Source organism: Amphiprion ocellaris, chromosome 17, assembly GCF_022539595.1.
Source record: "Amphiprion ocellaris isolate individual 3 ecotype Okinawa chromosome 17, ASM2253959v1, whole genome shotgun sequence".
Classification (NCBI taxonomy): Eukaryota; Metazoa; Chordata; class Actinopteri; family Pomacentridae; genus Amphiprion; species Amphiprion ocellaris.
The window spans coordinates 589,928-615,629 of record NC_072782.1 but is presented as its reverse complement, the minus strand read 5'-3'; the positions used below and the strand labels follow the sequence as shown (position 1 = coordinate 615,629).

Below are 25,702 nucleotides of genomic sequence, written 5' to 3'. Positions count from 1 at the left end.
ATTAATTTTCCTATGACACAGTTCTTCCTGCGCCAGCTTTAGGACTTTATAAGTCATGAAGTCTAATAAAAAATTATGTGTCATTTGCTTATTATAACAGTTACTCTGCTGCTCCTGCGAAGTTATGAGGCTTCGTTTTTGCCATTTTTCATTATTTTATTTTTTAAAATGTATTAATTTATTTTTATTACTCTTGGAAAGTCTGTTTTTTATTTTTGTTTTGTTTGCTTTTATTCATTTAATTCTTATTTTATGTTATTAATTTATTGGCCTTTTCCAGATTTCTGCCTACGCCAACTTTAAGATTTCAAAAGTCATGAAGTCTCATTATCAAAATAAAAAAATACACTACAAACATGTCAGTTTCTGAATATCACAATTACTCTGCTACTACTAGGTTTCTTGTTTCTTCCCCCCTTTTCTTTTTTCATATAAAACATAAAACAGATATATATATATATATATATATATATATATATATATATATATATATATATATATATATATATATATATATATATGGTTTTTTTTGTTTTGTTTTGTTTTTAAATTGTATTTTATTTGAGTTGATTTTATTTTATTTATTGGGCTTTTCCAGATTTCTGCCTACTCCTTTAAGATAGCTAGGTCAGAAAGTCAGAAAGTCTGATCATCAAAATAAAAAACATTTAAAGAACACGTGAGCTGCTCTATATCTCCGCCCCTCTGCTACTGCTAGGTTATTTGTTTCTTCCCATTTTTTCTTTATTTATTGATTGATTGCTCTGGATTTCTACCAGGTCTTGTGAGTCCTTTATTGAGTCTAAAGTCAGTTAGTCTCAGATGTAAGAAAAGCTGTGAATCCATCATTATTATTCCTTAAATGGGCTCCAGTGGATCTGCGGCTGTCATTATGTGCTGTAAAAGCTAAATGTTCACCATTATGGATGTGTAAATTGGTAGATGCTCTTGTCAGGAATGGAATAACTGCAGCAGCCCTTTATTTTTTTACTGCTTTACCTCAGCGTTTTAACTCGTCCTCCTTCCACCTCTTCCTCGTCCATATTTCTTCTTCACTTTACTCTCTCTGTCCTTTTCTCTCCCACGTTTCCCGGCGGCTGAAGGAGATTTTTTTCTTTCTTTTTGTCCAGTTCACTTCATAACTGCCTTGACAAGTCCCGTATTGATTTCTCTTGCAGATTAGAATTGATTTGGCTCTTCGCTGTATCTTCCTTTCTGTTTGGTTTCTTCCCGCTATGATGAGCACTTTTCAGCATCCATTCATCAGAGCGACGTCTTCAATGTTTGCCCCTCGGGAACAAAACTATTCTTCATTGTGTGACAAAAAGAAAACACACACAAAGAGCTGAAGGACAAAACCAAACTCCTGAACACGGAGAGGAGATGCTGATGAGGTTTTCTTGTGTTTTGTGCAGAGGCGAAGACGTCCCCGCTACCGTCCTCCAACGCTCCACAGAAGGCCGAAGCTCCGGTGGGCAGAGCTGCCAGAATCCTCACCTTCTGCTCCCCTCTGCTGTTAGGAATGCTGCTGCTGTTCATGTGGTGAGTGGAAGGACGACGATCACCTGTCGGCAGGTCCATGCACGTCTATTAACCCTCGAATCGTCCTGCGGGTCAAAATTGACTCGTTTGAAAATGTGGAAAAAATGTATTTTCACAGTGAAACTTCTGATGTAAAAAAATCCAGCGAATTTCGCTGGTTTTGGTAGATTTTTATGTGAATGTTCTTAAGGAAAATAACAGAAGTTGTACTGATATATATGGAATCACTTGAGATATTTTTAGGATTTTTTTGGAAGATTTTTACTCATTTTTTGAGAATATTTACAAGAATTTTATTGCCAAATTATTATTTTTTTTTTTAAATAAAACTTTTAAGGGAAACTTTGAAGGAATTATTGGAATTTTCTTCCTGAAGGTTTTACAAATTTTCTGAAATTTGGGGAATATTTTTGCTGAAACACTATTTTTTGGTGCCCGTAAATGAGGACAACAGGAGGGTTAATGACATCTGCTGATGACCAGAACATGTTTGATAGAAACTGTTTGTTTATGACCCTGCTGGTTCCTCATGTTCTTCATCCTGGAGTAAATTTCCAACCAAAGCTGTCTCATTTCATTAATTTTCCAGGTTTTACTCCATAAATCACATTGAATAATTAATTAATGCTGAAATTGTGAATGTTGTGGACTACAGTTAAGTCGACAAAGAAGGATTGTTTTTATTTATTTTTTTGGTCAGATGATGAGCAAACAGCATCCTGATCCCAATAACTCTTAATCCAGATGACATTAAGTGTGGATGCATCTCCATCTGAACTCCTGCTGTTCATTTTAACTCCTGGAGTGTGAACTCAGCGGTTAAATTTGGTGTTTTGATGGTAATTCCCCAACCATAAAGCCGGTCCAAATGGAAATCTGGTCTGGTCTGTTTACTGCCATGTTTCAAATAATGTGTAAACATATTCTTAAAAACACATTCAGCCCAAAGGATTAATAACTACCATACGTAATGGAATAAATACACATGCATACCTGAAATACTGTGTTTTGGCACAGTTTTGTGCTTGTACCTTTTTAATATTTCCATTTGATGTTGTGCTTCAATGCATTTCTGGTGGAAATATTGCACTCATTGGGTCTACTTTATCTGAAAGCTGTAGTTACTAGAACCTTTACAGATTAATACCTTACATAAGAAAATGTGTCATAAACTCTAAAATACTGTAAAATACAATGCATAGCTACACCAGTGTAGCTGAATGGATGGACATGCAAATGCCACTGGTTTCATTCTGGCCACTCATGCTGCATGTTATTCACCTCTATTTACTGAAACTGTCCAATAAAGGCAAAATATGCCCAGAAAATCTTTTTTAAAAGCTGACATAATCCCTCTGAGCTCTAATGTGGTTTGATTGGATCATTTGTTGGTGACTCAGGTTAAGAAACACTCAACTAAACTATTAAACTGTATCTGACTTAGTTAAAACTAGATCCACATTGAGAATCGTCCACAGGAAGATTCTGGTAATAGCAAACTAATAATAATAATAATAATAATAATAATAATAATAATAATAATAATAATAATAATAATAATAATAATAATAATAAAATAATAATAATAATAATAATAATAATAATAATAATAATAATAATAGAAAAGTCACAGAAGCCTTTTTACTGCAGAACCAGTAGTTTTTGTGTTTGTTTGTTTTTTGATCAGTCAATCCCAGTTTGTTGATAATGATGTTGGTCGGTCAGTCGGTCGGTCGGTCGGTTGTTTTTTTGGTTGGTTGTTTGTTTTACTCGGTTACTATTCTATTGTTCTGTATTTAAAGTGCTACATACATACGGTGATAAAGGAAAAACCTGAAGCTTTCTGACATCTGTTGTGTCTGTTATGCATATTTCCTGTCCCCTTAGAGGAGAGAATCTCTTCAAACTCTTCAAAAGTTGTTCTAAGCGATGAACTGTGACCTGTAATGAAACATTTCTATACTTGTGGGAGTGGTTCCTATTAATTTGGCACAAGACATTCACTGAGTGGTTTGATTAGTATGAGAATAATGTCAATATATGACACCAGTTTACCATCTATGACAGATGACCCTCATCAAAACACCAAATGAGGGAATATTTTTTGGAAACATGTAGAGTTCCAGGTACTTGGGGAATCCATATTAAGGAATATTGAAGCTGTTCTGGTGTCACATGGTGGCCCAACACCTTACTGAGACACTTTATGTTGGTTTATCCTTTAATTTGTCACCTGTGTCCCGTAGGAACAGCTGGAAGTCTCATTTCTTCTTGTGTCTCCCTCCCCAGATGTAAATGTCTTATTCCTGAAGGGTGACGGGGAGAAGAGGAGGAAGAGGAGGCTGGTATTTTTTCTATTTTGCACATGTTTCCAGGATACAGTGCATCGATCATTTCTGTCCATCAGTTACTCACCAGAATTCCCACGACGTGAAATCAGACGATGACGAATGCGACTCAGCATTTTCGATTAATGGGGACGGAGGAACTTCTTCAGAGGAACTTTAGAAAACGGCATCATCACAAACAACAACAACAGCAGCAGCAGCTATGACATCACCACACAGCCCTCTGCTGCCCCCTGGTGGTCTGGATGAGCCACAGCAGACTGATCCGGTTCAGTTTGGGAAGCTCCTCTTCACAAAAACAGCATCTCTTCGTTACCTTTTTTTGTTCTTTTATTCATTAATTGATATTCTTACTTTACACTCGTCTATAACCACAGTGCCGTACACACAAACACACACACGCGCGCGTAGATCAGTGTGTTTGTGTGTACGGTCTCAGTAGCGCCCCCTGTACAGCTCAGTCATCATGCCAAAGACTCAACTTACACCCAAACTTCAGTGGTTTCCCAAACAGTTCCTGAAGCTTTTCTGAAGCCCGTGCCTGATGGAGATGAAGAAGAAGAACCTGAGGAACCTGCAGCTGCTGTTTAAAGCCACCAGATAAAACAATCAGACTCTGATTCCGCCTCCGAATCCAACCGATGGAGCCGTTTTATTTCTGTTTTTCGATATGAGGACTAACACTTTGAGGAAACCAGTAATGGTAGTCTGGCTTAGTAGACCGGTAGCTTTACGTTGTGCTTTCAGCGACTGGAGGAGGACCTGGATTGTAAAAAATAATAATAAAAAATCGAATAAAGTGGATTTGAGACTGAACACTTCTTTTCCCACCCATTTGTTTTTCGGTTTTGTATTGACAGCGACGGTTGGTTCTTGAATTCTCTATTGGGTTTTTGTTTTTCTGCTCTATGCTGTAAAATACAAAAACACAAACCAGTCTGCTTTTCCAAATTCCTTTACAAACTTTAAAAATGTCTTTTTTTGCAGTTTACATTTCAATAGCCAATATCAGCAGTTAATATTATGTTATTCAAAGGAATATTGATGTGTTTATTGTATTTTTGATTTTTGATTTTATGGACAAATAATAAAAAGATGCATTTAGGTTTTTAGTTTATTTTTGTTTTATTTTCAGACATTCATAATGGCTTAATTCTCCTTGATCCTATTTTGTAAACTATGATATGTAACTTTAACATTGAACAAAAAGTTTATTATTTAATAATAATAATAATAATGTATGTATTAGCAGTAGAATGTCGTAACCTGTACCTGGGGTCTTTTTTATAGATGTATATACAATGACAGGTTTCAACCATTAAATGTGACCATTTCACAATGAATTCTGACCGCTGGCCTCATTCACAACATCTGGAGGTGTTTCCTGCTCTGACTGAAGGATCCACGTTGTTTTCTGCTGATAGAATAAAGATGAATATGACACATTTAGTCCCACATTCAGCCACAAACAAACACGGCTTCACTTCAGGTTTCACACATCAGTAGTTGTGACCTGCAGACGGGATTTCTGGGGGTTTTTTGTGTGATTACAGATTCAGATGAGCGCCGCTGAGATTGAGTGATCAATGCAGGTAGATTCTATCGTTTCTGGACTAAAGTGCTGTTTGGGTGATGAATTATTCTTTCTTTCTTTTATTTTAGCTGAGTTTTTTTATGTTTTAAATCAAGAAATGTCAGCTTTGGGGATTCATGTCTGTTCTGAGTGGCAGTGATGTTAGAAAGCTGGAGAAATTCAATTTTAAAATGAAGACCGAAGAAAATAAAATCATTAGAAAGTCAGATGGAGACAGATACAGCAGTGATTTTACAAACATATTCAGAGTAATCAGATGATCCTATCAGTGTTAAACTCAACAAACCACTCAGACTGAAGCCTGCAGGTCTGTCTTTATGAGTAGGTTTATTCAGGTTCTCACTCCAGAACATTTCAAAGAAAAATATTTCACTTTTTAATCCACTCCATTTATTTCACAGCTTCAGTGAGATTTAAAATGAATATTTTACATGATGGATGCTGTAGCAGGATTTTAAAATGCAGAACATTGTTAAAGATTTCAACCTTTTTGTCCTCTGATGTCCAACAAACAGCAGAATGTTTCAGATGTCCAGGAGTTGTTAGAAACTCTATCAGATGGTGATGTTTCTCTCCAAAGTTCTCATGTTTTCATTTCAGTATATGTTCAAATGACTTAAGTTCTCATTTTGTCTTTATCTGCTGTATTTAAAACTGCACATAAAGTAGTTTAAACTAACTCCACCTGCAGCAACAGTAATATGCTGCCGAAACACTGATGCTTCAATATTAATATTCTAATGATGATAATAATATACCACCCAGAGGAACCAAACTAGTACTTATTTAATACTTTGACTACATTATGCAGGTAATATGGATGTATTTTCACTTTTTAAGCTGGATGTTTCCTTATCTTTGAGTATTTCTGAGTATTTTTCCATTGTTGTCTTAGTATTTTTCTTCTTCCACCACTGCTGGTTGTAAATCAAAGTGTTGGACTAAACTAAAAATGAACTGAAATGAGGGTTAAACATCACAGTTCATCTTCTGGGGATCCTAAATGTCTGTATTCTGCAGAATCTCACAGGTTCAGGTTTGGTTTGTTTTCCTGAGGATGCTGGTCGAGGTAAAGTCAGCAATGTTCATCATTTCTGAGGTGTTTTAACTCGGACCAGAGTGAAGATCGACTGACTGTCAGATCATCATCTCCGTCTGTAGATCCATGAGAGGACAGGGTGACCATGAGGCCGTCCATGTCACAGTTCTGAGCACGTGTTTGAAAGTCAGAGTAACAGAAAGTAAAGCTCAGTTATGCCATATTTCTGTCATCCTGCTGTTCTTACAGACAGAATCCATCCTGGTCTGAAGCTCTGAGCAGCTTTCAGCCTCTTTCTCCTCATTGACCTGCTGCAGTAGGAGCTCCTTCACCTGGAGAGGAACATCTCTGGTCTCTAAAATTAATCTCTCATGCTGAGTTCAACTTCCTGTTGTCCTCATTTATGGGCACCAAAAAATATTGTTTCCTTGTCTGAAAAAAATCCAAAAATTCAGCAAAACAATTCCCCAAATTTCAGAAAATTTGCAAAACCTTCAGGAAGAAAATTCCAATAATTCCTTAAAAGTTTCCCTTAAAAGTTTTATATAAAAAAATCCCCCAAGAAAATTGGCAAGAAAATTCTTATAAATATTTTCAAAAAATGAGTGCAAATGTTCCAAAAAATCCTAAAAGTATTTAAAGTGATTCCATATATATCAGTAAAACTTCTAATACTTTCTTTAAGAAAAATGAAAATATTAGAAAAATATTAGAAAATCCAGTGAAATTCACTGGATTTTGGTTGATTTTTATGTGAATATTCTTAAGAAACATTTTTAACATTTCTTTTTTCCACCAAAAAATGTTTAAAAATTTCCCAAAAACGTTGAAAATGTGGACATCAGAAGTTTCACTGTGAAAAAATATATATATTTTCCACATTTTCAAACTTTAAAATGGGTCAATTTTGACCCGGAGGACGACACGAGGGCTAAACTGAGTCCTTCTAACTGACACCTTCAGATCAGGTGCAGATGTGAGATTTCCGTCTGGTATTTACAGATAATTCCAGTTTATTTTAACTTGATTCATGTTGTTTTATTCATCATTTCCATCACTTATGACAACAAGCATGGAGGTATTACTGAGATCTCTTTCAGATGATCACCAGGCTGTTAAAGAGACATTTACTATCAGATCCTATATTCAGCAGGTCCTCTGGGGAGACGAGTTTCTAAAATACAGTTGGTCAGAGTTTCCCTTTTGACCTTTCCGTCTGGCTGCTTCTGTCTGTCCTGAATCTGTCTCACCATCTCCTTCCCTCTCTCCAGCTCTCTTTCTTTCATTATTCTGACAAGTTCTGGCAGGCCGATTTGGAGAGCGAGGACAAATCAATACACCATCTAACAGCTGTCAGCTGGAGTCCTGAGTGTGTGCAGAGTGTGGATCTGCTGCTGTGGAATCGCATTCATTACTCCTTCCTTCCTTCTCTTTGCTTATACCAGCTTTCTGTTTTTAATAGGGTGTCAATGAGAAATCAGTTAATGTTTACAGTGACAGTGGATGAGGTGAGGATATGGAGGACGGGTTTGCTGTTCTTCTGTAGTAAATGTTCAGCCTTTCTCTGCTCTGGTAGCTAATAAACAGTCCATGGAACTTATATTTAAACCTTTAAAGCTGTAATTGAATCACAGTTGAGTTGTTCAGCCGTGCTCTCTTTGTCTGCAGCGCCGTGTGATCTGCATTAACCTCCACTATATGAGGAACAGAGTGTGTGTTTGCCGTCCAGAGCTGTCAGTTCCAAGCACCTCGCTCTGCTCTAATGACTAGTTTGACCTTTCACTGAGAACTGGTTGAATGACACAATCTCTGCTTCCCTCTGAGTCCTGCCCCATCTTCTGGCTTCACCTCTTTAAACACCAGCCTCCCTCCGACCGCTCCTCTCTCTGTCTTCCTGAACTTCTTCTTGATATCTCACGGTGCAGTCTCCCATTATTCTCCCTTCTGAGCACCACTTTATTTTTCACACCATTTTCAAGCAACAATAAATGCATCACAACATGCAGCTCGCTGAATAAACTCCTGCTCCGCCTCTGGCAGCAACGTGTTGTTTGCTTCTGTCTCCAAACAAAGCTGTTTTTGTACCATACCCAGTAATAAGGAAAGGTAAAATAACTCATTCCCAGTGTGATTTTTATCAGCTATTTTTGCTTTATCCAGAAAAGCACTATTTTCCACTAATTTTTTGGTTCTTTTTTACCAAAAGTTGACATAGCTATCGTAGCCATTTCACTCATGGCAATCACAACATGTTGCCTGAAATCTCTAGTTTACAAATATAATCATACTGTTCTTGTATTTTTATTACAATAGAAATGACATATGATACAATGACAGCGTGTCTCAGAGTTAATTTATTTACTGAAATGATAATAACATATTTCTGTCAACTTTTTTTATTGATATATAGTACATTCCTGATAAAATATATTCTATATTCATATCTGCACTATAATATTATGCATTGCAATGTTTGGTTGCTTACAAGCATTGACTTACTGCCTTATGTTTGGATTCATTTCTGATCACTTTTCATTCCATTTTTTGTTCTTGTCACTCTAACCCTTTATGTTCTGGCTGAGTTAAAGATGTTTCAAAGGCTTTTCAGTAAAGGATGACGATCAATTCTAACAATATTTTGAATGTGAGATCTTTTTTTCATAACTCTAAAAGATTTCCATATTTAAAACTCTTTTTGTAGAGTTGTCAGAACGTTCCCGTGTTTGTCCACCAGAGGGAAGCAGGTTGTGCGCTGTCCACGGTGCTGAAACAATCCAATATACTCTCTCCATGGTGCTGAATTATTCAAACCCAAATCTCTGGTTCCGTTTCTCTTCTTCTTCTCATCCTCATGCCACCCCTGAAGCCCCACATCATGATGAAAATCTGCTGCTGTACATCACACTGGACGCTTTGGTACTCAGAATACTTAATGTTAGTGTCACTTGTTTATTGATTCCTAACTCAGTAGTGCTTGTTTCATATCACGAGAAATGTAACTTGAAAGCACATTAATGGGAAAAAACACAGGCAGTGATTTCATATCGAGTTCTGAGTTTCTCTACAGCCTCGTGGCTAGAATGTTAATAAAGTCGTTTACTCCAGCTAATCAATCACAGAGCTGTTCCACAAAGAGCTCGTCAGCCTTCCACATCCAGCTACACATGCTGATGACAACACTTGCTGGCTCTGATGTCTGTGAAGTGCTGGAATTGTAAGTCAGCGCCACCAGATGAGGGTCACGTTGCCCTTCATCACAGCTACTGCTGGAACATTGCTGTCCAACATGAGCGCCAAACTGGAGCCTCTTCTGTAAATTGTAGTGATTCTTGTGATGAGGAAGTGCTGCTTGTTTTCCTCACAAAATTTAGACCATTCCTTGGGCTCAGAATATGCAGCTCCAATGAGTCACATGTTGTCTGAGCCAGTCTGCTTCTGTCTGTAGCAGTTTCTCTGTGTTCTCCCTCCTTTAAAAGCCAGACAGCTCATTGTAAAGCCCAAACAACACGATCCAGAACATTTCACGGCAGGGTTGTGTTTTCCACCTGGAGGTTTCTCTGAAAAGCAGACGTGTCTTTGAAATGACAAGTCAACCCCACGCTGCAGAAAACTGGAATAAATCAGCACACATCAGTGGAACAAAGAGCGACAAGCCTGCACAAAACCCCTAAACAGACAGTCAGAGGGCACACACAGCATAAAGGGAGAATAAAGGAAGAAAAAAATGCAAACTTCAGACTGAATTTGAAATTCTAAATGACGGCCTGAACAGGATTAGACTGGTCATTACTGACAGAATCGCAGATCTTTAATAGAGACATTTTTCAAATTGGATTTTTTTATGAGTGCTGAAGTTTAAATTTATTGCAGGATAAGTTTCAGTGTTTTGAGCTGACACCTCGATCTAAAAAAAAACCTCCACTCAGCAGGTTTGTCTGATTTGAAATACGGGAACCAATATTATTCTGCCAGTCAGGGTTCAGTCCTGGGATCATTCTGCTGTCAGAAATAGGATTTTAATTAAACCACTGGATAAATTTATGTCAGAGGCATTAAAAAATTCTTTTATTCAGCGAAATGAGGTGTATTTAAGGACAAAATCTGATGTTTTTTTCTTGAAAAGTGATTCAAGTTGAATTAACTCTCATTGAGATCACTTTTTTTATGATCTGTGAATTCACATTATTTTGTCGTGTGTTCACTTCCTGTTCTGTGGTCTCTTTCCCCCTCTAGTGGAAGCTACAAACAATTCAACTCCTGAATCCACTCGTAAATTCTCTGTATCAGGTATTAAAAGACAGCAGAACTGTTTCTTTACTGTTATTGTGTCACTTTTTCTGCTCCTTTGGTGCTACAAACATTAAAAACTACATTAATCAGACTAACCCTCTCATCAGGACGTTTTCTTCACCATGAATTCACACAAACAGGAGAACAAAGTTTTTCTTCCCTTCATTGCTTTCTAGTTTATGGTTGCTCTTCCACCTCTAGTTGGATGAAAAACTAAATAATAATAGCAAATATGTAAATCTGGAGCCTGAATATGTGGATCAAATCGTTGTGAATGAGGACTTTTCCAGCGCTCAAATATTCCTACCAGTGAGATTTTCTGTGTTTAATTTAGTTTTACTGGTTGATTAAAGTTGAAAAAGCTCACAGTGACATGTTTTAATTTACAGTCTCACTCAGAGATGGAAAAGGGTTGGAGGAGCTGTATTTCAATGACATTTTAATGAAGAGGAAACCTATAAAAGTGCACATAAGCGTGATTGAACTCAGTCGACGGCTGGTTAAAGGTTTGATATTTAAGTGTTCCATTCTCTGTAGGTTGTGGTTTACGTTTTATCTTTTTGAGGAAGATTCTTTGTCGTGTCAGAAATTAAACTATATATAATTGTTTTTTAAATGTTTCACACAGAAGATCAGGGGATGAAGCCTCCACATCACACACTGGATTTTCTAAAAAATATTTAGGAGCCCGGTTATGAGACTCAACCACGTCCAGGTGAGATGTAGGACTAGATGTCATCCTTTCTGCTCAGCAGCCAGACATTAGGAGATCAGCTCATTGGTGCTTTTTTTCCCTATAAAGGTAGACAGAACAACAGGACAAGAAGGAAGCAAGCAGAGAGGAGAGAACTGGTCTGAATCAGGATGGACCATCAGTGAAAAAGTAAACTCTGGTGGTGGAGAGTTCCTGGCCTGTCTGCCAGTAATGTGACTTTTAATGAACGCTCTAATTTATTTTAATAGAAACTGAATCAGAACTGTGAAGGAATGGAAGGAACCAGCTGTCTTGTAAGAGAAAGTTGGTTGAAGTGGACTCAGTGTTTGCAGCTCTAAGTGGTTGATCTTTCTGGAGCAACACCTGGAAAGAAAAGACACAAATATTTGTTCTCCCAGAAACTAGAGTGGTAGGTAGGTCAAAATGTAGGAGACATCTGTAGGTGTGTGGAATTTATTTATGATTTGGATCTATTTTTAATCTGCTCTTTAGACTAATCCAACTCTCCAGACTGCAGCGGCCCTTAAACCCAGCATCAGTCCTAGAAACAGAATGAACCGTCCTACAGACCTGCCTTCAGCTGGGTGAGATGGTTCCTGATCTGGCCACTCTCATACTCCAAATAACTTACAGCTTTGGAAAAAAGTTTTTAAACCGCTGTGACCCCCGTTTCCTACCTCTGATGGTTTCATTTTCTTCTTAAGGCTGTCATGGACAGCTGTTTGTTGATTCAAAGCTGGTTAATATAGGCCGTCTCTCTGTATCCCTCTTCATGAGTATACTCTGATCATCTCACAGTTCTCTCCTTTTAGGCGTTGCTGAGCAGTAATTTAGTCTGTATTTGTATATTATGGGTTTTGTGAGTCTGTGGTGTTTTATTTTTCTACATTAGTTTTTCTTTTTAAATCGTCTAACTCTACCTCATTAGCACGTTTGATGATTATGAGAATATTATGTACTTTACAGAGAAAATACAAATACAAATATATTTTCTCATTTAAAAAAGATAATGGTGACTCAATAAATGTTGGGCCTCAGGTGGGAACTATACATTTTTTGTTCAATAAATCATATTTTTAAACAGAGTATATTGTAAGATGTTTTCATGTTTTCTAGAAGATGATGTAATTATTTAACCACGATCATAAAATTCTAACAGAATCAATGCTGAAGGTCTGTTATCATTTCCAAAGATGTATACTGTAAAGCATAATTACACCGGATCTTTTCTTTTCTTTTCTTGTCTTTTTTCTTTTCTTGAGAATATTTTACCTGTAATTCCACCTCTGACCTGCGGGTGGCAGCAGAGCGCCGCCAAGCGTCAACGCTGCCACCAACCTCCACCACAGAAGAAGAACCCGGCGGTAGGATAACCGATGCAGGGAGATGGGGTGAGTAGCTTCATATTTTCACCCCGTTCTCACTCAAAAGTGACTAAAATGCATTACATACAGCAGATATTAGTTTTATTTGTGTGTTAAAATGGAAAAGGAGGCGTGTCATGCCATGTAACCCTCCGTAATTTTATCAGAGCTCATCGTGACAGCAGCTGTCCGCCTACACAAAGCAGTTAGCCTGTTAGCTCCGAGCTAGCAGTTAGCCTGTTAGCTCCAAACTAGCTGTTAGCTCCAGGCTAGCAGTTAGCCTGTTAGCTCGGAGCTTGCAGTTACTCCGTTAGCTCGGAGCTAGCAGTGATGTTATCGTTGAAATAAGGCTAATTAGCAGTTTTTTCTTGACAACACGTTAAAACAGGCCTAGCATCTAATAAAACCGACCTTAGTCGTAGCAGAGCCCCGCTAGCAGGTGACAAAAATAACCAGCTAATTAAATTTTCATCCACAGCAGCAGAACGTTTGGAGGTTTTAGTTTTTCTTCAGCAGAGAGAGGGAGATGGAGCTGCTAGAGCTGCTGGAACGATGGGATGGATCCAGTCTGTCCTACATTTCCATTTACTCTCATTTACTGAGTTACAGCAGAAACAGAGAGCTATTTTTATATTCCCTCTGGATTCAAAATAAAGTGTCTGTTGTAGGAGCTGCAGTGTGAGTGTATAGCAGCTGTACTGGTTAGGGCTGTAGAAAACCTTTTGTAAAGTAAAAATGATATGAAATAGCTGCACTGAAATACACCGTATTGTTATTAAATATATTTAATTTAACATGCATACTGAGCTTACAGTGTTGTTTATCATTATACACATACAATAAGCATGTTGCAAAGGACTATTTCCAGCCTCCCTCCATTCACACACTAAGAAAGAACCTTACCATCAGATGGAGCTCTGGATAATTGAACCGTGCATATTATTATTATTGATGTTAATAATATTAGTATTTTAACCCTTGTTACCTGTCAGCTAACCTCGCCTTAGTTTGTGTCCATTTGTTTTGTGGTGGTTGCAAAGTCTGCCGGCAGAAAGGCAGGAGAAGGAGAGAAGAGTGAGGGAAACGTTGGGAGATATTTCTGTAGTTTTGAATAAAACATTTTAAAGTGTGCAGGGGAAACTCATCATTTATTAACTTCTTACAGATTGACTGGAGTGTCCCGGTCATGATCTGCTTTTTGAAGTGTCACAGTTTTTGTGCTTTTTATCTTGATTTCTAAAACCTGGATCTTATTCCTTATTCCACGTTAAACCAACCTAATTACCTGGAGTAGTTGGACAGAAACTAGGATGCATCTGATCACAGTTCCTTACCACTATTACTCCCTGTACAAATACAAACACACACCAGGTAATGTTCCCACAGCTGCCCAATTTGCCCATCACTGTGGCCGCTTCCATCAGCGATGTAACTGGCTCTGGATCTGCTTTTCTTCTGGTCTCAGGAATGATTCAACGGCGTCTGACAGCCAATAAAAAGATGCCCTACTTATGTAGAAATGTTCTCTTGAACTGTCCATCATCCATCCCACCAGTCGGTCCAGCTGTGTATCTTCAGCTCTCTGGTCCTACCAGGTATCAGCCTCAAATAGTTTAGAGAGGACAGGTCTAATGTTTTCTGCTGCTTTTATCTCCCATAAATCAAATCCACACTGTGATGTTTAGTAGTCCTAAAGCCACTCTAACTCTCACTTTTGAAAGACATTGTTTTACAGTTTGCTAACAGTTCTTGGAACGTCAAATTTTATTTATTTCTTTATTTGGTGGGGACAGTGCATATTAATGAACATCTGTTTAGACAGCAATAGACATAAATATGCCAGATTATAGCAATGATGCTAATTTGCAGGTAAAAACACATAACAATGAAACACAGGACAATAGGTCACAATAAAAGCATATTACAACAAGTACACAAAGAAAGCATAGCAGTGAAACACAAGACAATAGCTCTGATTATCTATTATCTGTGTTCTGAACATGACAGGTGACAGTGGTCAGTAAGCAGGTTACTAGTGTTTATCAGATATACAAGGATGTAAAGAACCAGATTTATCCACCGTAGCAGAAAGATGATCAGACTGAGAGAAGTCTGACAACTGGGATAACGGTGCACGTTAAACATAATCATAGTTCTGATGTATAAAATGAAAATCCCATTTGAAAGGTTGGATTTTAGTGAGCATTTTGTTTAGTGAAAGCTTTTTTGACATCATTTATTCAGTGTTTAGAGGATGTCTGAGCAGAAAGACAGGAGCTCCAATATGTGTTCATCCTAAGTCACACCGTCTTTTTGTCTCTGTAGTATTGAACAATCTTATCACGCGTTCCAGACTCTCTTCACATCAGGCAGGCCTGGTCTTTATACTGTTTCATGTTCATTGTTCTCCCAGTTTCCTTGGTTTTCCTCTGTTCTGTGCAGAGAGGAATCAGAACCTAAAACGTGGTGGATTTATAATAAGTCAACCAAGGTCTTTATTTCTTTCTATTATGGTTTATTTTATGAATTGACCTTAACAACAGACTGTATTTCAGTCCTTTGGGTTGAATAATAATATGGAAATTAAATCTGTTGGCACTAAAAGGAAGCATAATGAACTTAAAGATGAATTAATAAAGCCTTCAGCCTAATGCTCTAAACAGAACACAGAAGTACAGAAACACTTTGTTTGAGGTGTACTGTGTGTATTTTTGTTTAAATGTTTGCCCAGATAATGAGTCATGTATGATGTCCAGTATGTTCTTTATGTTGTGTTTTCTTGTTTTTTTCTCCACACATTGTAACCAGCTGTACCTCCTGTAGTCCCATCTTAACTCCTCCTAATCCGTCTCCTTCCTCCCTCTCCAGTCTACCTGAATCTTGCTGACCTTTGATTGGCCCCTCCAGCTGTCCGTCAACATGCAGGGATTCTACTCCAAGCTCGATTCGTCCTCTTCCCCATTGTTGCGGGTGGGTCTGGGCGTAGACGGCGGTCCGGTTCCCCTCAGCCTGGCGGTGGAGACGGAGAAAGCCCAGGCCCTCCTCCAGACCTTCAGCTCTGCCTCCCTGCTGGCCTCGGCAGGTCTGGGGATGTTCTGCGTGGTGGCCGACCACGCCCTCCAGCTGTCCGTCATCCAGCACAACCTGTGGCTGCGCGCTGCCTTGGACAACGCCACGCATGGATTGGTGGGTCTGTGGTCATGGGCCGTCGTCATTGGACTGAGGAAAAAGAGCGATCTGTATGAGGTGCTGCTGGCCGGACTTCTGGCATCAATCATAGACCTGGACCACTTCTACATGGCTGGATCCCTGTCCCTGAAGGTAGGACTGGAACCCGCACTGAGGCCTCTCCTGGGTATTTAGTACGGGGTATTCACAGGATATTTATAGTACACAGTGTTCGCAGGATCCTGATTATTGAGTCGTTATTTTACAAAATGTGCCCGTACACTACGAGAGGATTCTTCCTCTATGTGACACCAGGTTCAGTTTCTTCTTCAGAGAGTTCAGGCTGATCAGAAACTGTATTATTTGTATTATTTTATTATTTTTTACCGCATTCAGAGTGATTTTGTGTATTTGATAAATTTCTAATTTCCTACTGAGGGCAGAAAAAGAGGAAAACAACTGAAAAGTAAGTGGAATAAAATAGTAAAGGGCAACTGAATTTGTCTGGATCTTTATTAGAAGCTGAAAGATTTGGTGTTTTCAGGGCCGATGCTGATTATTATCAGTCAATGAGGCCAGTAACTAATATACAGTAGCTGGTTCTAAATGCAGAATAATACAGAAATGGAAGATAACAAAAAGAAATCCCATTATTTCTGTCTGGTTGTGTAAGCATTTAAACCGTGATGTGGGTGGGATGTTGCTCATAGAGAACACAGTGATGATTAAAGATGCTTCAGGCTATTTTTCTAGAGGTCGTTTTTTAAAAATGAGATTCTGATATTCTGGAAATACTAAATATTAGATGTGATTATATTCCAGACTACACAGTCAACCCCTGAGATGTTTGTTAATGTTCCGTGTGCATTAAAATGTAAATCTCATCCAACACATTATTACCAGATTAAAATACTGATGAAGGTATAAAAGTCCAGTATTGGATGACCCAACATTACTGATTTTTTTATTAATCTAAAAGGAGACTACATTTATTTTTCAAAACTTGTAAAAAGTCTTGAGTATTCATTGTTTTCAACCACTTTCAGATATCTTCATAAAGCTGTGTGGTAAACATCAACCCTGTCAAACTAGACACTGAGGATCTGGCTTTTCATGGATCTGTACAGGAGTAGGGACTGATTTTATCTGATTTATTTTATTTTGTCTGGAGGAGAATGAGTTGAAGTAAACCAGCTGCATCTGTAGCAGGAAGATGAAGCTTTTAGATTTTATAACGTAAACCAAGATATACTCTGTAAATCACTTCATTAGGAGAGTGATTGTTGAACGAGTACCTTTGAAATGCTTCCAAATACTTACTTTGAAATATTTCTAGAATACTTTAGTAGAGCTATAACTCACAGTTCTCCAGACCTTCTGCAGTGATGATAACTGTAGATGTGAAATGATAGAACATTGAATTTCCCTCAGGGTTAATAAAGCATCTATTGACCTATAGTCTATCTATCATCTATCTATCTATAGTGTATCTATCATCCATCTATAGTCTATCAATCTAACTATAGTCTATCAATCTAACTATAGTCTATCTATATATCTATAGTCTATCATCTATCTGTCTATAGTGTATCTATCGTCTATCTATAGTCTATCATCTATCTATAGTCTATCATCTATCTATTGTGTGTCATCTATCTATAGTGTATCTATCATCTATCTATAGTCTATCTATCTATCTATTGTCTATATATCTATAGTCTATCATCTATCTGTCTATAGTGTATCTATCATCTATCTATAGTGTATCTATCATCTATCTATAGTGTATATCTATCTATAGTCTATCATCTATCTATTTATCTATCTATAGTCTATATATCTATAGTCTATCATCTATCTATTGATCTATCTATAGTCTATCGTCTATCTATTGATCTATCTATAGTCTATCGTCTATTTATCTATCTATAGTCTATCTATCTATCTATAGTCTATCTATCATCTATCTATCTATATCTATCTATATTCTGTCTAACTCCATGTTAATTCCTTTTGTCCTTCCAGGCTGCCGTCTCCCTCCCTCAGCGTCCTCCTCTCCACTGCTCGTCCCTCATCCCGGTCATCTGTCTCACCCTCCGCTTCCTCATGTGGATCGGACGCCTCAAAGACGCGTGGTGCTCGTTGCCATGGATGCTCTTCATCTCCATGGCGACGCACCACGTCCGGGATGCCGTGCGCCACGGCCTGTGGGTGTGTCCGTTTGGCAACACGGCGCCGCTCCCCTATTGGCTGTATGTCAGCACCACGGCAACGCTGCCTCACCTGTGCTCAGTGCTGATGTACCTGACGGGAACCAGAGACGTGATCTCCACCAAACACGGGGTGGCCATCGACGTGTAGAGGAGACACGAGGAGGAAAAACCTTCTTAGCTGTTTAAAATGATGCTCAAATACTTGAAACCACCGGAGGAAACATTTCTGAAGAAAATTGTTGGATTATTTTATTTCTTTGGTCAGAAAAGGATGAAAAACTGTCCTAAACTGTCGTTATGGAAACAGAAAACTCTTCTAATCTAAAAATGTGGGTTTTCAAGGATGGAGACGTGTAAAATAGAGAATGACCTTTTAAACATTCCGGTGTGAGTGTCAACCGTGGATTGTTTCTGCTGTAACATGGATATGTGTGATTGTGTTGATTTGTGTGGGAGTGACCCTTTAAAGCTTCAACATGTCCATCAGACCTTCCCTGCTGTCTGCTCATCCACTAAACCCTGAACAGATTCACAGACCCAACTACCACCAGTCAGCATTTTACCATCACTATCCAGGAGAAACCAAAGGTCCACCACCGGCTGCAGGATGCTGACATGTTGTTAGAACCAGAACCAACAGTCTGATGTCCTGCTGAGCATTAAAGTAGTTAAAAGACATCCAATGCACATGTATAGCTTTTGTAAGGTTTTTTAAAGATCACTGTCACATTCCACAGAAGGACAGATCAGTCACCACTAAATGAAACCTCATTCAGCTGCTTGGAGGAGCCTCCCAGTCTGGTTAACTAGAACTTTTCCTGTAGGAGACCCTGGTCTGTATCAGGATGTTCAAGCTGTGATGATGTTTAGAGGTAGAACCTTGACATGGATGCAGAGAACAGAGGAACAACCTGATGTGTCTGCGGCTGTAAGGCTCACTGTGGTAAACATGCTGAACAACACGGCTCACTAGCTGCTGTTTCTGGCCTCCTGCTGTTTTATTTCATATTAGGGCTGCAACTAACGATGAATCGTCTGAGCACGATACGTCATCAAAAGTGGAAGTGAGCATGCAATGCAACAGAAATCACCGTCTGAGTGGAGCGCAGAACACGGACGGACATCCGCGGATGTCTGTTCTGCGCTCCACTCAGACGGTGATTTCTGTTGCATTGCATGCTCACTTCCACTTTTGATGACGTATCGTGCTCAGACGATTCGTCGTTAGTGGCAGCCCGATTTCTTATCAGACATAAAACTCAGTTATTACAGGAGAAGCTATGATGAATATCCAGTGTTTAATGTCAGTGTGAGGTTCACGATGTCCAGAGAGACCTCTTTACTGGACACCAGACACAACAGAGAAAGGGAAACTGACCAGAAGCTCCATGGTGGCAGTAATATAGTCAGACCACATGTTCATTTAATGAAATATCAAATGGAGAACAGTAATGGCTATATAATGTTCCAGAGCAGTTTTTCCTCCATTATTCTGCTGTACAGTTCAGTCTATCTATCTATCTATCTATAGATAGAAAGATGGCTTTTGGGTCATAGAAGCATAAGGATATGGACTTTTTTATTTTTAATTATTAAAATGAATTCCTTACATGAATATTATCCTCCACTTAGAGAATATGTGTAGATGAAGTCATTCCACTGTTTTAGATGTAGAGTCATTAACAGTATTATTTATTATTGTACGTTGTAATCTAACGGGCTGTAGAAGTCTGAATGTAAGTGCTACACATTCTAGAAGAGATGGAGGAGTCCTCAGAAAGCTCCTGATGGTCTCTGCTGATGCTTAAAGCATCCACAACAAATGTTTTATTTTTATTGTTTGTGATTCGGGTTGTAGTGAAGGCTGCTGTCCACCAGGTGGCTGCTGTAGTTCCACTTTTAATGATGATCTTTTAGTTTCCTGGTGACTGAAGATGAGTCAGAGTTCAGAGTCGTGACTTTGAAATGAGTAAGTGGAGGATGAGGACGTTGATGTGGCTCTAATCAGGTCCTAGATGACAAACTGTCCTGGTACATATGGGTTTCATTTAAAAACTTTTTTTTTTTTGGTGTTTTTAATTTATAAAACTGTATTTTTTGTTGTTGTTTTGGTAGTTTTAATTTATAAAACTATCTTTTTTGGTTGTTTTGTTTAATGCATTCTGTGTTTTTTGCTTTGTTGCTGCTGCACTATCATCTGTATCTGACCTACTGTAAATATGAAGGACTGTGGTTCATGTTTTGCTGCAGAAGATCCAGAAAAGGGATGGAAATGTCAGAAAATGACTACAATGCTGGAGTTTAAGTGAAGCTAATTCATGGTTTTCTAATGACAACCACGTTCCAGAAAAACAGCTCCACCAGTTGTCTTTCCGCCTTGCCACACCCAGACTTTACACCGGTTAGCTGAAGGGTTCGGTGCTGATGGATGGATTTATCTGTCTGTCATCCTCTTTTACTGCTGCTTTTATCTACATCGTGACTTTAATTCATGACATATGTTGAATTTTGCACATTTTAAGTTTTTTTATATCTTTTAATTCTGTTTTGTGTTAAATGTTTTTGTATTGAACACTTTTTATTTCTAAAGTCAGAAAGTAAACATAGTAATAAGGATTTAACCAGTTTTAATGTAGTGTTCTTTTATCGGCGGCTGTGGCTCAGGTGGTAGAGCGGGTCGTCCAATGATCGAAAGGTCGGCGTTTCGATTCCCTCTCTGTCCTAGTCATGTGCTGTTGTGTCCTTGGGCAAGACACTTTACCCACCTGGCCTCCAGTGCTGCTACTCACACTGGAGTATGAATGCGTGTGAATGTTGGTGGTGGTTGGAGGGGCCGTAGGCGCAGATTGTCAGCCACGCTTCCTTCAGTCTGCCCCAGGGCAGCTGTGGCTACAAATGTAGTTTACCACCGCTGAGTGAGAATGTGTGAGTGAATGAATAATGGATTCATTGTGAAGCGCTTTGAGTGCCTTGAAAAGCGCTATATAAATCTTATCCATTATTATTATTATTATCTCGATAAAATATATCCTGGAGATGTTGTTGGTGTTAATCATTTTTTAAGGGGGTCAGGGGCCTCAGAAGGCTTTTATTTTGGAGAATAGTCCAGTTTAATGCTTAAGGTTGGGCCTCATTGAATTGCTTTTAATTCCAGACAGAAACTAAACGTCAATTCATACTGGAACCACTTAGTTTTATTAATACATCTGAGCATTAATATTTTCTTTTATGATCTACTGTTTAGTGTTAAAACATCGTGGAAAAATGCCAATAAGTTTTCTATTTCTTTTTGACATAGTATAGTAAGGCGTTTTTTTTGCGCCAAAATTCATTCTGATTTTTTTTTTTCAAAGAAAACCTTTCTGGAGTGTTTTTCACGGCGTCCTTTACATTATTTCATCATATGACACGTTTTTAAAACATGTTTGAAAAATTGCATTTTTTTCGACATAGTATAGTAAGGCGTTTTTTTGCGCAAAAATTCATGATGATTTTTTTTTAAAAGAAAACCTTTCTGGAGTGTTTTTCACGGCCTCCTTTACATTATTTCTTCATATGGCACATTTTTACAACATGTTTGAAAAATCCCATTTTTTTTGACATAGTATAGTAAGGCGTTTTTTTTGTGCCAAAATTCATGCAGATTTTTTTTTGCAAAGAAAACTTTTCTGGAGTGTTTTTCACGGCCTCCTTTACATTATTTCATCATATGACACGTTTTTAAAACATGTTTGAAAAATCGCATTTTTTTTCGACATAGTATAGTAAGGCGTTTTTTTTGCGCCAAAATTCATGATGATTTTTTTTTCAAAGAAAACCTTTCTGGAGTGTTTTTCACGGCCTCCTTTACATTATTTCATCATATGGCACGTTTTTACAACATGTTTGAAAAATCCCATTTTCTTTCGACATAGTATAGTAAGGCGTTTTTTTGCGCCAAAATTCATACTGATTTTTTTTTTCAAAGAAAACCTTTCTGGAGTGTTTTTCATGGCCTCCTTTACATTATTTCATCATATGGCACGTTTTTAAAACATGTTTGAAAAATCGCATTTTTTTCAACATAGTATAGTACGGCAGTTTTTTTTGCGCCAAAATTCATGCTGATTTTTTTTTTGAAAGAAAACCTTTCTGGAGTGTTTTTCCACGGCCTCCTTTACATTATTTCATCATATGACATGTTTTTACAACCTGTTTAAAAAATTGCATTTTTTTTCGACATAGTAAGGCGTTTTTTTTGCGCCAAAATTCATGATGATTTTTTTTTCAAAGAAAACCTTTCTGGAGTGTTTTTCACGGCCTCCTTTACATTATTTCATCATATGACACGTTTTTCAACATGTTTAAAAAATTGCATTTTTTTTCGACAAAGTATAGTAAGGTGTTTTTTTTGCGCCAAAATTCATTCTGATTGTTTTTTCAAAGAAAACCTTTCTGGAGTGTTTTTCACGGCCTCCTTTACATTATTTCATCATATGACACGTTTTTACAACATGTTTGAAAAATCGCATTTTTTTTTAACATAGTATAGTACGGCGGTTATTTTTGCGCCAAAATTCATGCTGATTTTTTTTTGAAAGAAAACCTTTCTGGAGTGTTTTTCACGCCCTCCTTTACATTATTTCATCATATGGCACGTTTTTACAACATGTTTGAAAAATCCCATTTTTTTTCGACATAGTATAGTAAGGCGTTTTTTTTGCGCCAAAATTCATGATGATTTTTTTTTCAAAGAAAACCTTTCTGGAGTGTTTTTCACGGCCTCCTTTACATTATTTCATCATATGGCACGTTTTTACAACATGTTTGAAAAATCCCATTTTCTTTCGACATAGTATAGTAAGGCGTTTTTTTGCGCCAAAATTCATTCTGATTTTTTTTTTTCAAAGAAAACCTTTCTGGAGTGTTTTTCATGGCGTCCTTTACATTATTTCATCATATGACACGTTTTTAAAACATGTTTGAAAAATTGCATTTTTTTCGACATAGTATAGTAAGGCGTTTTTTTGCGCAAAAATTCATGATGATTTTTTTTTAAAAGAAAACCTTTCTGGAGTGTTTTTCACGGCCTCCTTTACATTATTTCTTCATATGGCACATTTTTACAACATGTTTGAAAAATCCCATTTTTTTTGACATAGTATAGTAAGGCGTTTTTTTTTGTGCCAAAATTCATGCAGATTTTTTTTTGCAAAGAAAACTTTTCTGGAGTGTTTTTCACGGCCTCCTTTACATTATTTCATCATATGACACGTTTTTAAAACATGTTTGAAAAATTGCATTTTTTTTCGACATTTTGCCCCAAAATTCATGATGATTTTTTTTTCAAAGAAAACCTTTCTGGAGTGTTTTTCACGGCCTCCTTTACATTATTTCATCATATGGCACGTTTTTACAACATGTTTGAAAAATCCCATTTTCTTTCGACATAGTATAGTAAGGCGTTTTTTTGCGCCAAAATTCATACTGATTTTTTTTTTCAAAGAAAACCTTTCTGGAGTGTTTTTCATGGCCTCCTTTACATTATTTCATCATATGGCACGTTTTTAAAACATGTTTGAAAAATCGCATTTTTTTCAACATAGTATAGTACGGCAGTTTTTTTTGCGCCAAAATTCATGCTGATTTTTTTTTTGAAAGAAAACCTTTCTGGAGTGTTTTTCACGGCCTCCTTTACATTATTTCATCATATGACATGTTTTTACAACCTGTTTAAAAAATTGCATTTTTTTTCGACATAGTAAGGTGTTATTTTTGCGCCAAAATTCATGCTGATTTTTTTTTGAAAGAAAACCTTTCTGGAGTGTTTTTCACGGCCTCCTTTACATTATTTCATCATATGACACGTTTTTCAACATGTTTAAAAAATTGCATTTTTTTTCGACATAGTATAGTAAGGTGTTTTTTTTGCGCCAAAATTCATTCTGATTTTTTTTTCAAAGAAAACCTTTCTGGAGTGTTTTTCACGGCCTCCTTTACATTATTTCATCATATAACACGTTTTTAAAACATGTTTGAAAAATCGCATTTTTTTTCGACATAGTATAGTAAGGCGTTTTTTTTGCGCCAAAATTCATGATGATTTTTTTTTCAAAGAAAACCTTTCTGGAGTGTTTTTCACGGCCTCCTTTACATTATTTCATCATATGGCACGTTTTTACAACATGTTTGAAAAATCCCATTTTCTTTCGACATAGTATAGTAAGGCGTTTTTTTGCGCCAAAATTCATACTGATTTTTTTTTCAAAGAAAACCTTTCTGGAGTGTTTTTCATGGCCTCCTTTACATTATTTCATCATATGGCACGTTTTTAAAACATGTTTGAAAAATCGCATTTTTTTCAACATAGTATAGTACGGCAGTTTTTTTTGCGCCAAAATTCATGCTGATTTTTTTTTTGAAAGAAAACCTTTCTGGAGTGTTTTTCACGGCCTCCTTTACATTATTTCATCATATGACATGTTTTTACAACCTGTTTAAAAAATTGCATTTTTTTTCGACATAGTATAGTAAGGTGTTTTTTTTGCTCCAAAATTCATGATGATTTTTTTTCAAAGAAAACCTTTCTGGAGTGTTTTTCACAGCCTCCTTTACATTATTTCATCATATAACACGTTTTTAAAACATGTTTGAAAAATCGCATTTTTTTTCGACATAGTATAGTAAGGCGTTTTTTTTGCGCCAAAATTCATGATGATTTTTTTTTCAAAGAAAACCTTTCTGGAGTGTTTTTCACGGCCTCCTTTACATTATTTCATCATATGGCACGTTTTTACAACATGTTTGAAAAATCCCATTTTCTTTCGACATAGTATAGTAAGGCGTTTTTTTTGCGCCAAAATTCATACTGATTTTTTTTTTCAAAGTAAACCTTTCTGGAGTGTTTTTCATGGCCTCCTTTACATTATTTCATCATATGGCACGTTTTTAAAACATGTTTGAAAAATCGCATTTTTTTCAACATAGTATAGTACGGCAGTTTTTTTTGCGCCAAAATTCATGCTGATTTTTTTTTTGAAAGAAAACCTTTCTGGAGTGTTTTTCACGGCCTCCTTTACATTATTTCATCATATGACATGTTTTTACAACCTGTTTAAAAAATTGCATTTTTTTTCGACATAGTATAGTAAGGCGTTTTTTTTGCGCCAAAATTCATGATGATTTTTTTTTCAAAGAAAACCTTTCTGGAGTGTTTTTCACGGCCTCCTTTACATTATTTCATCATATGGCACGTTTTTACAACATGTTTGAAAAATCCCATTTTCTTTCGACATAGTATAGTAAGGCGTTTTTTTGCGCCAAAATTCATTCTTTTTTTTTTTTTTTTTTTTTTTTTTTTTTTTTTTTTTTTTTTTTTGTCTGCATTTGTTCTCATTGTTTAACTCCACAAAAGGGGAGTCAACATTATATGAGATTGATGCATATTTTA

General features: G+C 37.1%; 2 protein-coding genes across 2 annotated transcripts in view; both read left to right on the top strand.

Moving 5' to 3' along the window:
* cntfr (ciliary neurotrophic factor receptor) overlaps positions 1–5,233 on the top strand; it is a 291,630-nt gene extending 286,397 nt beyond the window's left edge. The window contains exons 10-11 of the mRNA XM_055019226.1: positions 1,416–1,542; positions 3,832–5,233. Of these exons, the coding sequence (XP_054875201.1) occupies positions 1,416–1,542; position 3,832 (128 nt within the window). The 3' untranslated portion in view covers positions 3,833–5,233. The remainder of the gene's footprint in view (positions 1–1,415; positions 1,543–3,831) is intronic.
* A 7,442-nt stretch (positions 5,234–12,675) lies between these two features.
* On the top strand, positions 12,676–20,894 carry tmem267 (transmembrane protein 267). The gene is made up of 3 exons (XM_023299749.3): positions 12,676–12,919; positions 15,761–16,213; positions 18,086–20,894. Exons 2-3 carry the CDS (start codon positions 15,812–15,814, stop codon positions 18,419–18,421), a joined length of 738 nt encoding a protein of 245 aa, XP_023155517.1. The 5' UTR covers positions 12,676–12,919; positions 15,761–15,811; the 3' UTR covers positions 18,422–20,894.
* Positions 20,895–25,702: the final 4,808 nt, after the last annotated feature.